Raw genomic sequence first — 15355 nt, forward strand, 5'->3', positions numbered from 1 at the left:
CTTCTGACCGCGAACTACAAATGTACGAGTCGTCCAGCGTCTTCTGGGAATGTTTAATTAACGAGTAAAACTTGTTTGTAGGTGTGTAAGAAAATATGGATAAACTTAAATATCACAATATTTCTTTCAAGATACTGTATCGATATTCAACAGCACTGTATCCATTTAAATAACTTAAGATATTTATTAATTAAGTTATTTAGTTTCAGCTTTCAAGTAATGTTTTTATTTATATCATTGTTATTTTATGATTTATATATCAATAAAATATGTATAAAATATAATAATTTCGATTTTTGTTATTTACGATTAACATGAAAATAATCAAAGCGTTTATTACTTTTTTTGTTGCGATTAACTTTCCGGACACTAGATGGCAGCAGTCATTATGTCTTCCGCAGGAGGAAGAATGAAACGGAAGAATGAAATCGAACGAGATCCCTGTGAAGACTGAGGACAAGAGGATACAGTCGACTCAAGAAGCTTTTAAAGCTGATATTTGGACATATTTTGGTTTGTAAACAATTGAAAGCAGTTTCGACTTCGTCAAGAGTCATGTGGAAATGTTTTACTTCACAAGTAAATCTTATTTGTAGGTGTTTAAGAAAATATCGATACACTTAAATATCGCAATATTTCTTTCAAGATACTGTATTATTATTCAACAGCACTGTATCGATTTAAATAACTGAATATATTTATTTATTAAGTAATTTAGTTTCAACTTTCAAGTAATGTTTTTATTTATATCAACTAACGGAAGAATGAAATCGAACGTGATCCCGGCGATGACTGAGGACGAGAGGATACAGTGACCCCAGCAGCTTTTAAAGCGGATGTTTGGACATATTTGGTTTAAAAACAAATGAAAGCAGTAACGACTTCATCAAGAGTCATGTGGTCTGTAAATACTACAACACCAGAGTCAAGTACTCGACAATATCACAAATATATACTTGTTACTACAGTATCGCAGTGTATCGTATCGTTGACTTTGTATTGTATTGTATCAGCAGATTCTTGAAAATACACATCCCCCTGATTAGTTTAGTTAATTGGTAAAACCGTTAAATCAGTTTATAAGTTGTTTTAATGTCGATGTTCTATATGTTAAAAATTACAATCTTCCAAAGACTCTTCATTCAAGCTGTTAGGTGCCGCTGTGGTTGATTTTTTTTTTTTTAATTGTTTGTTGTTCTAGCTTTTCCTTTCTTCTATAAATACATTTTTATTTTATATTCATTCTATATCTAATTTCCTAAAGTCAATTTTTAATTTTTAATTTAAGACTTTTATGGACAAAATTAGTTCTACCTTTTTTAATTCATGTTTATTTAGTTCAATTTGTTATAGTCACATACATAGTTTTAAGTGTGTTTTAAACCATTAGGTTTTTCATGTATATAATAGTGTTTAAATGATTTTAAAAGTGTATTAGCGATGGTTAGGAGTGATTTACTGACATCAAAACAATATAAGTAGTTGGTAAAAAATGGTAAACACCCCTGAAACAAATAAGAGTGCTAAGTTTGAAGAAGCTAATGGATGTTAGCACAGAATCCTTTAATGAAGCTACCTGTTAGCGTAGCGTCATTCACAAAAGCTAATTAACGTTTGAAGAAGCTAATTGATGTTAGCATAGCATCTTTTGAAGAAGCTCATTGATGTTAGCAAATAATCCTTTGAAGAAGCTAGTTGATGTTAGCATAGGATCCTTTGAAGAAGCTAGTTGATGTTAATAAGCATCCTTTGAAGAAGATAATTGATGTTAGCATAGCATCCTTTGAAGAAGCTAGTTAATGTTAATAAGCATCCTTTGAAGAAGATAATTGATGTTAGCATAGCATCCTTTGAAGAAGCGAATTGATGTTAATAAGCATCCTTTGAAGAAGATAATTGATGTTAGCATAGCATCCTTTGAAGAAGCGAATTGATGTTAATAAGCATCCTTTGAAGAAGATAATTGATGTTAATAAGCATCCTTTGAAGAAGCTAGTTGATGTTAATAAGCATCCTTTGAAGAAGATAATTGATGTTAGCATAGCATCCTTTGAAGAAGCGAATTGATGTTAATAAGCATCCTTTGAAGAAGCTAGTTAATGTTAGCATAGCATCCTTTGGAGAAGCTAGTTGATGCTAATAAGAATCCTTTGAAGAAGCTAGTTAATGTTAGCATAGCAACCTTTGAAGAAGCTAGTTGATGCTAATAAGAATCCTTTGAAGAAGCTAGTTAATGTTAGCATATGATCCTTCGAAGAAGCTAGTTGATGTTAATAAGCATCCTTTGAAGAAGCTAGTTATGTTAGCATCATGTTCACAGTTACGACGAGAGTTCTGACCTTCACCATCAACCTGCTGAGTAATGACCTTGACTTACTTACTCACCTGTTTAATGATTAAACCGTCGTTCAACCGTGACGAACATTTATGTTGTACTTTGAACTTTTATCTGAGATCTTGTTTTTAACTTTCATGTTCGGCTGCTTAACTGTCCGAGACAAGTTTACACACTCGCTTTGCATAAACACACACATTCACACACGCGGTGACATCGTGACTCTGCACTCATGATGATATTTCATTTGAAAAGTTTTAAATTTAAGATGGAAAATAAAAATCTTCTGATTTGTCATATTGTGATTCTACTTTCTGGCAGAAATACTTCGGCGTCAAACTTCGCCCACGCACACAAACAGGAAGTGTCGAGCAGGAGATTCTTTCTGAGGCTAAAATAAATAAAAAAAAGGTATTTTTAAGGAAAAATGAGTCGAATTTATTACAACACGACGCTGGAAAACAAACCAGTTCACAACGACAAGTTCGATGGAGTGTTTTGTTCTTCTGCTCACCAAAGGTATGAGCTTTAAACACACGTTACAACACTTTTCTTCACTTCTGCGTTTTTTCATGTTCAAAACTAAATGGTTTTCTCTATATATTTATCACGTGAAACTACGAAAACTAACTCTTGATCGTCACCTCTGGGAAATATTTCCATTTTCAGTAAAAACAAATAATGCAGTTTTTCCTCAATACAAATAACAATACATTTAGAATAAATAATGTTGTTTTTTATTTCTTTAATGCGGATGATGTTCATTTATTTTATTTTTTTAAACAGTTAAATCAAGATTATTCCATTTATTTAAAGTATAGTTAGTCAAGTACTCGACAATACTACAAATATATACTTGTTACTACAGTATCGCAGTATATCATATCGTTGACTTTGTCTCCTCAGTACAAATAATAATACATTTAGAATAAATAATGTTTTATTTTCTTGACTCTGCGGAAACAGTCGTGATGTTGATTTATTTTATTTTTCCAACAGTTAAATCAACACTATTCCATTAATTTAAAGTATTTAGCTTTTTTTTATATATATATATGAAAATGTTTTGATTAAAAAAGAACATCTGGTTCTTTCAGTTCCTGACATGAACAGCTATTGTTTGATTGTCGTAAGATGTGGAGAGAATCAAAAATACTCAAAAGTTTTGAGGTTTGTATTTTGAACAAAGTAAAAGTAATTCTGTTGCTGTTCCTCTCAGCGGTCCTGGAGTTCTCCTGGAAGGAAAACTCGTTGACGTTTCCAGACACGCGATCATTGACGTCAAACAGGAGAAGGTGAGCGAGCGACACACACAGTTGTCTCGACAACAACAACAACAACAACAACAACAACAACAACAACAACAACAACAACAACAACATAAGTGCCTCACGTGTCTGTAAAGACCAACTCATGTGTCGACTCAAGTGTCTCTTAAGTTAATCCTTTAATTGAAATATTGACATTAGAAAAATGATCTTAAGCTCCGCCCACTGAACGTGCTTTGTTTTTCTGGAGATGAAATCTTGTTGACCATAACCACACCCACTCTGCTGCGATTGGTCAAACATGGAGGTTTGTCATCCTGTGTCATCAACCCTGGAAGTCTTCACCTCGAAGGGACTTTTTGTTTAAACAAAGCCTTGCCAGGGCAGTTTTATAAAATACGAAAGTAAATATCTTAAATAAAAAATGCAAAAACCATATATTTTAGTTTTAAATATTTTAATGTCCCTTTAACAAACCTAGACTTTCAAGGGTGCTAACATCAGATTTCAAAAATGATGCTTAACAGCTAAAAGAAGGACAAAAACATCAGAGAACTTGTGACTTTTGAAAGCCTCTAACCAAAATATTTGAGCTAAATTGCTCAAGGGTCAAGATGACCCAGAGCCAACACAAGGGTTACCTTAAACTAGGGGCGTAAAAAAATATATTGATATAACGATATATTGTGATATTTTTATTCTCGATACTGTATTGATATTCAATAGCACTGTATCGACAAAATAAATAAAATTAAATACAATTTAAAAATCGATTAAAAAAAAAAAAAAAAGAAATAACATTTGATTTTGAGTCAAGGTTATATTATGGTTTCAATATTATATATTTCAATAGTGTGTGTATACAAGGCAATCATCTGATGTTGTATTTTACAATTAACACTCAAATATTCAGATCATTTATTCATTTGTTTGCTGCAATTAAACCTCTGGCCACCAGTGGGCAACATTCGTAATTTCCTCCTTGACAAAGTAACATCAAAACAGTAGCAGTGAGTGAAAAAGAAAGTCCAGCAGTTTTTAAAGCTGGTTTTTACAACTGATTTTGTATTTAAAACAGAGTTTAAAGTTAAACAATTCAACACTGACAGATACTGGGTATTGCATGTTGCTCCAGGTTGTTTGAGTTAATGCACTTTATTGTTAATTTAAATTTACATTTTTTGTTCATATTTTCAGAAGCACTTTCCTACAAACACTTTCACATTTGATTAAAGAAAGTATTTGATCATTTTTTTGTTGTGAAAGCCAGAAAAAGTGCTGTATCTTTAAAATAAACAATACATTGTTGGTACTACAGTATCGCAATATATCATACTGTCACACGAGTATCGTGATATAAATCCTATCGCCAGATTCTAGCAAATACACAGCCATACCTTAGACACATTTGTTTTCGTGCCTTCGGGTCACCTTGACCCTGAGATAACACAACTCAATAGTAACTATGAGTCGTCGTGTCCTCAGGTTCGCTTCTATGTTCTCTACATAAAACCGACTCGGATCCACCGGAGGAAGTTCGACGCCGGCGGGACCGAAATGGAGCCGAACTTCAGCGACAGCAAGAAGGTCAACACGGGCTTCCTCATGTCGTCCTACAGTGAGTCTCCGTGATCCGGGTCCGCGTGTCGTCTTTGACCGAGAGAGTCTTTTTTGACCCGGGAAACGACAGAGGTGGAGGCCAAGGGCGAGTCCAGCGTCCTGTCAGAGGATCAGCTGTCGGCTCTGGTGACCAAACCCGAGTTGACCAGAGTGACCGACAGACATCGACCCGCGGGAACCTTCGCCTTCTGGTACCCCGAGTCTGAGATGAGCAGGATCGAGCTGGAGACGGGTCAGGAGGTGCGACTGAAGACCCGTGGAGACGGTCCCTTCATTTGTGAGTCATCAGGCTGCGACTTCAACGTCAGGAACCGTCTTTTCTTTCTTTTGTTTGTATTTTCTTTCTGTGTCATTGTTTTAGACATATTTGATCCTTTTTTTACTTTTTTCTTTTTTTAATAGTTTCTTTATTTATGTTAAAACTTTTACCACAATAACATTTCTAAAGGTTATTGATATATTCACAATTATGTTTTATTTTAAGAATAAATACAGTATTTTCTAAATATATATATTTTAATGATCAATTTAAAGTATTTGCTAAAAAGGTTTTTTTACCTGAAAAATAAAATAAAAGTGACTATTTTTTGTCAACAATTTCATTTCTAGTTTAAAAAAAATGACTTTTTTCTTTTTTTCTTACAGTAGTTTCTTTATTCATGTTAAACATAATGCTTTTAATTTTATATATTTACCAAAATAACATTTCTAAAAGTTACTGATATATTCACAATTATGTTTAAAAATAAATACAGTATTTTCTAAATATATATATTTTTATGATCAATTGAAAGTATTTACTAAAAAGGTCTTTTACCTGAAAAATAAAATAAATGTTACTATTTCTTTTTAACAATTACATTTCTAGTTTAAAAAAACTGTGGATTCCAATTAAAACGTATTAAAAGGAAAATCGTGTTTATTAATTATTTATTAATTATGTATTTATTTTTAAAAGAAAAAATATTTTTTATTTTTCATGAAAATTTCAAATTATAACTTTTTAGTTTCTGTATATTAACCTGAAATAATTAGGAATATTAACTGTATTTATTTCTTAAAAAGGTTACTATATATATTTAGAGTTAAATAATTATAGTTATATTAAAAAGTACATTCAAGTCTAAAGTCACAGATAATATAGTAAATATACTTATAATATAATAAAGTTTTCCGCTCGTCAGTCTCTCTGGCCAAACTGGACGCCGGCTCGGTGACCAAGTGCAACTTTGCCGGCGACGAGGACGCCGGAGCGTCGTGGACCGACAAGATCATGGCCAACAAATCCAGCGCCGCCGCCGGTGAGACGACCGGAGGAGAAGGAGAAGGAGCTCAGGACGACGAGTGGGTGAGCAGCCGCCCTCGTGACGCCGCCCATCATTTTCACTTCATCGATGAGTTTTTATTTCTCTCTTGTTTCAGGACGATTGAAGAAGAACGACGTCAAACTGATTCTCTTGAACACTTCATGGCTACTGGGATATTTTTGGGGCTTAAAAGTTTAACTCACACTTTGACTTCCTGTTGATGTCAAATGAACTCTTGTGTGTCTTGTAATTATTTTAATTATTATTGTATTACAAGATGATTTAATCAAACTTTCTGGTTCATTTCAGCAAATCAAGACACATTTTTAATTCATTTATAGAGTGTTGTTGGATGCAAACTTTACAATTTTTTATATTTGTTATTTAATAAACAAAAAAATGGTTCAATTGTGTTATTTTTGTCCTCATTGAAGTTAAAAATCAACAGATATATCCTTAAGTTTGTCAATTTTAACTTTAAATAAAGTTTAGAATAAAATAAATTCATTTAAAAACATGTTTGCTTCTAAACTGACTGAATTGGTAAATATTTAGACACAATAAACTTAAAAATAAATTTATATTTAAAGAAATTTATACCATTTTTTCCCCCAGATTTAATCTTTATGTAGTTGTTCGTTGAATGTGTAATGAGTATTTTATAGATTTGTTGAAATGTGTTTGTTGTTTAAATGTGTGAAAATGTGTGATTTATTCATTTTTATTAGAGATTTACTAAAGAAGGATTCAAAATTAAATTCTCACACCGAACAGATTATAATGTTCTCATTAAAAACTCCAGATGCGATGACGTCATTGCTGCGTTCACGGACACACGCCAAAATATCCGAAACCACGTCGACACCCTTCAGACTTAAACCTCGTTCTCTGCAGTCCGGCTTTGAATTTGCTTCGAGAAAAGACTTGTTTGGCCTTCGCTCTCAATGCTAAGGTAGACTTTTAGAAATAAACTTTACGTTAAAACTTACGTTTTAATTTTTGTAAGGCGCAGAAAGGAGCGGGTGCTGCGTTCAGGGACACTCAGGGACGCTCAGCAGGTCAGTCTTCGTTCCTGGAGTCGAAACTTTCTGACGCAGCTTCATCCACCACAGACGCAGAAACTCAGAAGCTACAGTGAGACACTTGTTTTAAAGATAATATTTTATTGTTTATGTGTGTTAACGTGTGTTTGTTTAAAAAAAAAAGTTAGCTTTTGCAAAAAAACTTTATGACTCGTGATTAATAATGAAAAAATAAAAAAGGCAAGCAACAGATCAAGATTCTAAACCTTCCAAAAGTTCCTTCCTCTGTAAACAGTCTTTTTATTTTTTATTTAATAACTTCAGTAAAACCATAATCACGCAGTTTTGTGTATATAGAATAGAATGTGTAAATATGTAAGGGGAAAAGGGAGATGTCAGAAAACCTTTCCAGAAACACAATTTAATAGAAATGCATTTGAATGAAGATAAGATAAAAAGGGAAATCTCTGTTTTAATTTCATAGGAAAATATTAAACATACGGTACACATGTTAAAAATAATAATACAATAATAATGAGCTATTAAAATATGGCAATATATAGTAGTTGTGGAAAATATGTGATAAAAAGTAAAAAAAGGTTGAAGTACAGAAGAGGGGGAAGGGATTTTAAAACATTATATAACGTGACTGAATTTGGCTTGAACCACGTAAACGTTCCATCTTGCAGGGTGTGTTCAAATTTAAACTAATATCTCTCGTGTACACTTCTGCTGTCTCTGTGTTTTAAAAAGTGTTCTTGAACTATTCACTCGTGCATTTTAATGGTGTGTTTGAAATTTACTGTACGAAAAGATTGTTTTGTACTTCAGTCATGTGACGTCAAAAGCCCCCCCCCCCCTCTACATTCCATGACAAAAAACATCTGGGATTTTATAGCTTCAGCGAATCTGCTGTAGGGTTAAATCAGGGCCGGGCTGACGTCGCTCGTATCCATCACCATTGACACGTCCTCTCTGCCTGTATATCCTTACATTTATTTGGTGAAAAACAAAATGGTTTTTTTTCAAATTCAAGACATAGATATGTATATGATATGTTTCTGTATTCCCCATCTCCTTGCAGCTTCAAGAAGTGTTCCTTTAGTTTTGCTCGAGACTAGAGTTGCTCAACTAGGCGCTGCAAATCATGTAGATAGTACGCTCACTCCCATCACATTCCGTATACATGTGAATCCATGTTGTACATATTCGTCCGACAACTTTCTTCTTTTTCCCAAAATAGTTAGTATGGATTAAAGTAACAAATAAATCACACCACGTACTACCACGACAGTTGCACGTTGACTACTGAGCACTAAATTCACCACAGCACGGATTGTCCAAACAGTGAAGCATGATCATCTGCAGCCAGTGATAGCGGTGTGTCATCACAAATTTATACGATAATTCGGGTGTGACCGGACCTCAGCAGCGGAGGCTCTGCTGAACCCCTGAGACCGACTCAGCGAACCCTAGGGTCCGGTCGAACCCAGTTTAAAAAACACTGATCTAATAGCTTAAACATTTGAATACACATTCACATTCAAAATTTCACTCCAGACTGATTTACACTGGTTCAAGACAAGCTTGAAACAGAATTAGAGATACGACACCGGTTATTTAAAACATCTGTTTCTCTGCCAATCACACCTTAAATCGTAGATCAAAGAACGAAGCAAGACAAATCCGGGAAAGGGGGGCTAAAAGACGGAAACCCCCACCCGGGAACATTTGAATGATTAGATTACAAGAAAACAAATAAGGATGTCTCTTTACGGGGGATGGGGACACAGGGAACTTTAAAGAACCATTTGGCAGGAAAGGACGACCACCTGGGCGGGAAATTTGCCTTAAATATAGCGATGTTTCTACAGATCGGGACCTTTTCTCCCGGGACTATTGACCTGTACAGTCGCCGGGAGAAAGTGTGTCCGGTCGCGATCGTAAAGCTTGTATTTTGTTTGACTTGGAGCGGCGAATAAACGACCCGTGACACACTCTGATTGTCCATCTTTCTCCAAGAAGCGAAGGATAAGACCCGGTACGGAACGGACTCCATGTTTTGATCGTTTTAGTGGCGACAGTGAAGGCCTAAATGTATCAATGTATGTCCATCCAGTCAGTGGCACGAGCGAGATGTGATGCTGAAACCACTGGTAAGGACGGTCAATAAGGCATATAAACGTATTAAAGATTTTGAGATATATTACACTATCCGTGTCCAGGAGTCATCGATGGAAGGAGTTCTGTCCGAGTTTCGGTCCATCTGTGGCGCGGACGGCGTTTCTGTGAGTGAGGCCGTCAGACACCAACACGGCAAAGATGAGTCCTCGCACAGGTCAGTGTTTGTGTCGTGGACCAGCTCTTGAGAAGACCCCGGATGAGTGAACTAGTCGCTCTGTTGTCGTGGTAGTTGTTGTCCCCCGGATGCGGTGGTGTTCCCACGCTGTGTGGAGGAGGTCAGCGCCCTCGCCAAGATCTGCCACGAGCACGACCTTCCAATCATTCCCTTCGGCACCGGGACCGGCCTGGAGGGGGGAGTCGGAGCCGTGAAGGTGCGAACACCATTTCTTGGCTAGATTAGCCGTTTTTAAGTCAAGGTTGTGATCGAAGGGAAGACTTTAAGGTATGACTCTGTCTGTCAGGGTGGCGTGTGCTTCAGTCTGAGGAAAATGGATAAGATCGTGGACTTCAACAAAGAGGACTTTGACGTGACGGTGGAGGCCGGGGTGAAACGGAAGACCCTCAACAGTTACCTGAGAGAAACTGGACTGTGGTTCCCTGTTGGTAAGTTTCACCAAAGCGCGCACACACACACAAGTTTGAGTCGCTCAGACTCTTGACCGGGTTTAACCATCAAGACTAAAACAACATGACCCCCCTTGCTTACTCGTCAGACCCTGGACCGGATGCGTCTCTGTGTGGCATGGCTGCAACCAGTGCGTCCGGCACCAACGCAATGCGTTACGGAACCATGAGGGAGAACGTGATAAACCTGGAGGTAGTTCTCGCTGACGGGACAATCCTTCACACAGCCGGGGAGGGCCGCCGTCCGAGGTATCTGGTCTAGTTCTTCTTTCTCATAACCAGAATCAGAATTCCTCTTTAATGAAGTGGGTCCACTAATACCTGGTGTCCTGAAGGAAGGTCTGCGGCGTGATTCCTGGGACAAGTGGAAGATCATGTGTCAGGTTTTCTACGTAGGGAAGACATCTACTTATTTGGATTTATGATAGCTAGGTTTCTGCTGTTTGGAAGCTGTTTTCTGCTGTCGTGAAGCGTTTTGTCGGCTTAACCGCAAACTGAATGCAGTTCTTGACCAGGAAGCCCGGTAGATTAATCCCAATGAGCCTCATGGTTCATCTTTGTAGCCTACCAGAGTTATACTAAAGATATGAAACATATATTTGAGCAGGGTGTACCTAAGGCTCTAGTAGAAGAACTAGCATTTCTCCGATCCTTAAAACTCTTCATTGGCTACCAGTTTCTTTCAGGATCCATTTTAAAATTCTGGTTCTTACTTTCAGATCTATTCATGGTCAGACCTTCCATCAGTGATCTGATCCAGACTTACACCCCAGCTCGGGCTCTGAGGTCTGTGGATCAGAATCTACTGATGGTTCCTGAACACGCTTCAGGACCAGAGGAGAGAAATCCTTCCAGACTGTTGCTCCTAAGCTTTGGAACGATCTCTGTGTTTGATGATCTACTGACTCCTTCAAGAAACATCTTAAGACTTTCTTATTCGTTCAGGCTTTTCCCTGATTTTCTGAGACTCCTGTGTTTTTCTTGGTGTTATCTTGACCTCTTTAGTATATATTTTTTTAGTCGTTTTTTTTTATTGTTTAAGCGCTTTGTGACCCTGGTCTAGAAAAGCGCTCTATAAATATAAATTACTTACTTACTAAGGCACAGACTGGGAGATGAACTTGGCGAAAAGCTTGTGCACCTATAACTCATTCACTGGATCGTCCAAACTTCCTCCCTCCACGCTTGGATGACTGAGTTGGAGAAAGCCCTGAAGTTGCTCCTCTGTGTTGGAAACCATGTGTCCAAAACCACCACCTTGTTCTCTCATGTTGTGATTCAATGAACATGCGATTTTTCTTGTGTCTTCGTTGGGGCAGAACAGAGATGCCCAGAGCTGCACTAGAACGAATGTCCTTGTGTCACTGCTTCGATGGCCTTAAAGCTTCTTCTTCTTCAATGTTCTCGCTTCACCAGGAAAACGTCCGCCGGCTACAACCTGACGAACCTCTTTGTGGGCTCCGAGGGGACTTTAGGGATCATCACCAAAACAACTTTACGACTCTACGGCATCCCGGAGTCCACCGTGTCGGCCGTCTGCTCGTTTCCGACCATCCAGGCGGCAGTGGACAGCACCGTGCAGGTCCTGCAGGCGGGAGTTCCCATCGCTCGCATTGGTGAGAGTCGACACTTATAGGTTACGCTACTGTTATCTTAATCTTTCTCCTGTTTTAGAAAACATTAAGTCGAATGATCAAGTAAAAACCCCTGAGTTATCTATCATAATCTCAGGTTCTACGAATTGGTGCAAAGCCCTCTAACAGCTCACTCTTCGCCAAGATCCGAAGCGGGAGCCAATAGCGAAGATGTTAGAGGGCGGAGCACCAATATGAAGTAGAACTGTTCAAAGCAGGCGAGTGTTTTTGTTCCAACACCAACCTCCCCATCCTGTTGTTCTGGATGGGGAGGTTAGAGATACTAATGCCAGAAACACATTCCATGATGGAAATACATTTGACATAATGACTGGTTTGAAAGTGTTGCTAACGGAGGGTAATTGAGATCTCTTTCCAAAAAGTGTTCATTCGAGATATTTTACTAGCAATGCCTAGCAAAAAAAACTTCTTAAAACTAACAAATTTAAAAACTATTAAAACAGATGTAGAACATTTTTTGGGAAAAAAAAGACAAAAACCATTGAGACAAACTGACAAATACACAAAAATAATTGGATTGTTTGTGTTGAAAATCTCTATTTTTTAATAGTTTTTCCTCCTTGATTTGTGTTTTTTTCCCTCAGAGTTCCTGGACGACGTGATGATCGACGCCTGTAACAAGTACAGCTCTCTGTCCTACCCGGTGACCCCGACTCTCTTTCTGGAGTTCCAGGGATCCGAGCAGAGTCTCAAGGAGCAGGTCAGCAAAACTGGTGAGTTTTTCGATGATGCGTTCAATGAACAAGCGACATCACGGCTAAAGTGTGTTTTTTCCTCAGAGAGCATCACTCAGAGTAACGACGGCTCAGACTTCCAGTGGGCGACCGACACCGAGACCCGGAACAAGCTGTGGAAAGCCAGACACGACGCCTGGTATGCTGCTCTGGCGCTCCGGCCGGGATGTAAGGTAGAGTTCATGTAGAACATGCTTTGACCAGGACTTATACAAATGTGTGTGTTTGTGTGTGTGTGTTTGTAGGCTTATTCCACAGATGTGTGTGTCCCTCTGTCTCGACTGCCTCAGATCATTGTGGAGACGAAGGAGGACCTGATTGAAAACAACCTCACAGGTTTGAAGATTATTACCATAGATTCAATAAAAAAAAAAAATGTTTCCACATTTGTGGCCCCACTGGAAATGTTACCCCTTCCTCAAATATCCTATCATGGCAGTGACCATCAAGTAGTCCATCCTGCCTGCACTCTCTTCTTCACCTCTCTAACGATCGACCTCAAATACTTGCTGCCACTAATCAATCTACTTCATCAACACTGATATACTAGTGAATCAGAACCTGATCTCCGCCTGGCCCTTAGGTCCCATCGCTGGTCACGTGGGCGACGGAAACTTCCACTGTCTGATGATGATGGACCCCAGTGACCCGGATGAGATGCAGAGGGTCCACCTGTTCACCGAGAGGCTGACCAGGTGAGATCAGAACAACGTTTTTAACCGAATCATAAATTATTCTCAGTCAAAAATTAAGAGTGTTTTGGTAAAGTTTACTCATCAATATAAGTCATTCGTGAAATTCAGTTAAACGCAAACTCTTTTGGGCAGACCTGGGCAAAGTGCGAGCCCTTTGACTATGTTTATGTGGAGGTCAAAGGTCATGTAGAAGCTAATTTAATTATTTCCGTTATTTAAAACTTGTCTCTAAATATGAATATATGTTTTTTTTAATTTTGTCTATAATTTCCTATCAAAATATTTAAGTTAAAAATAAGTGCTTTTATATCATGTACAAAAAGTTGTATAAAATACAGTTTTTAGCATATTAAGGTTGATTTAATAATTACATTTTTCACTGCTTTATTTTTACTTGACGGCCCCTTAAAACTGCCACTTTATTGTAGGCTGTGCCGTTTTATTTTTATTGTTTTAATGTGTAGGTCGGTCCGCAGAAATAATGCACTCATTCATTCAAATAAACACACAAAACAAACACTCGAGTCACAGGAGGAGAGAGATCACGATATCAGCTGCTGACGAGAATATTATCAACTCTGTGTGTATTCTTATGATTAATGTTATTTTTAAATAAACACACAAAACAAACACTCGAGTCACAGGAGGAGAGAGATCACGATATCACCTGCTGACGAGAATATTATCAACTCTGTGTGTATTCTTATGATTAATGTTATTTTTAAATAAACATTCATCCTGTTAAAAGAATGTTAAAAAAACATCAATTCAAATAGATAATTCACAATCATGAACATAATCTGGATTTTAAACCCGTTCTTATTTTGTTTTTTGTCAATGTTAATATCTCGCATTTCTAAGGCAACGTATATATGAAATAAAAATGTAACAATAGTGACAAACTTGACTTAAGTTCATTGTTAAATTAACACTCATGGTCAAGAGAACGTGTAGATTTTGATAGTAGCTACGAAAAGTTTCTTGTTGTTTACACTTTTTTACACAAAAATTCCTTCTGATCACGTGTCATGAACGAGACCCACTATGTTTTAAAATATTTTAAAAAAAACACCTGAAAGCAGATCAGTCGAGCTCTGTGCTAAATATAAATGTAACCATTAGCATCACATAGCTGCAGTGATGAGTTCACTGAGGAGGAGTGAGTTGAGTGTTAGAGTGTTTCTGGAGTTAGAAAGTGATTTGTTTATAGTTAGAAGACGAGTTGTTTCACATGTTTGAGTCAAAACATTTTCATATTTCATATTTCATCTAATAAAGTTGAAGCAAGTCTTGCTCACGAGTAACTGACGCTGATGTTGTCACGACCGCAGGCGAGCTCTGGCCATGGGCGGCACCTGCACCGGGGAGCACGGCGTGGGTTTAGGGAAGCGGGTTTTCTTGCGGGAGGAGCTGGGAGCCGCCGCGGTCCGGGTCATGCACGACCTCAAGGGCGCCCTGGACCCCAAAAACCTGATGAACCCCGGGAAGGTTTTGCCGCCGAGAGAAGCTGAGGACACGACTCACTGAGCGAAGGGAAGGAAGTGATTCTACGGTCAGACAAGCGTCTGGAGGGAAACATCAGCAGAGATCAAAAGGATGTTTTGCTTTCAATGTTTGTCTGATGGTTCATTTTCATCATTAAATGTTTCTGCAACGTCAAAGTGAGCATCAAATAAATCCAGAATAAAAAACGATTGTGCCTCTTATCTCGTGAGAAATACTTCAAAACCTTTTATAAGTTAAGCCTCTCCTGAACCTCTGGAAATAAATTCCTCACATTTAATTTAACATTTAAACTGTTAATGAAAAGTAAATGACATTATTTTAATATGATGCAAAAGGTTAAAAAATGAGTAATAATTTAACTTGTTAAAGGGATCCTATTGTTTTTAGGTTCCATTAAACTTAATA

The 15355-nt window shown here is 37.5% G+C and overlaps 2 protein-coding genes across 6 annotated transcripts; both read left to right on the forward strand.

The window, feature by feature from the left end:
- Positions 1–2700: 2700 nt before the first annotated feature.
- arpin (actin related protein 2/3 complex inhibitor) lies at positions 2701–6938 on the forward strand. The gene is made up of 6 exons (XM_087797300.1): positions 2701–2854; positions 3555–3630; positions 5089–5221; positions 5294–5500; positions 6408–6571; positions 6646–6938. The coding sequence occupies exons 1-6, from the start codon at positions 2763–2765 to the stop codon at positions 6652–6654; spliced, it is 681 nt and encodes a 226-aa protein (XP_087653426.1). The 5' UTR covers positions 2701–2762; the 3' UTR covers positions 6655–6938.
- Positions 6939–7396: 458 nt separating this feature from the next.
- LOC148074290 (D-lactate dehydrogenase, mitochondrial-like) lies at positions 7397–15138 on the forward strand. Of its 5 annotated transcripts, none has more exons than XM_087797337.1 (12): positions 7397–7482; positions 7537–7588; positions 9778–9890; positions 9966–10107; positions 10198–10339; positions 10450–10609; positions 11777–11976; positions 12600–12728; positions 12795–12922; positions 12995–13085; positions 13333–13444; positions 14776–15138. In XM_087797337.1, the coding sequence occupies exons 1-12, from the start codon at positions 7475–7477 to the stop codon at positions 14969–14971; spliced, it is 1473 nt and encodes a 490-aa protein (XP_087653463.1). In that variant the 5' UTR covers positions 7397–7474; the 3' UTR covers positions 14972–15138. The 5 variants fall into 5 exon arrangements, with proteins under 5 accessions (XP_087653463.1, XP_087653467.1, XP_087653465.1 ...); XM_087797339.1 differs by lacking the exons at positions 7397–7482; positions 7537–7588 and adding exons at positions 7603–7664; positions 9575–9708; XM_087797340.1 differs by lacking the exons at positions 7397–7482; positions 7537–7588 and adding exons at positions 7614–7664; positions 9578–9708.
- The last annotated feature ends 217 nt before the right edge of the window (positions 15139–15355 follow it).

This window comes from Callionymus lyra, chromosome 8, assembly GCF_982586985.1.
Source record: "Callionymus lyra chromosome 8, fCalLyr1.hap1.1, whole genome shotgun sequence".
NCBI classification, from domain to species: domain Eukaryota; kingdom Metazoa; phylum Chordata; class Actinopteri; order Syngnathiformes; family Callionymidae; genus Callionymus; species Callionymus lyra.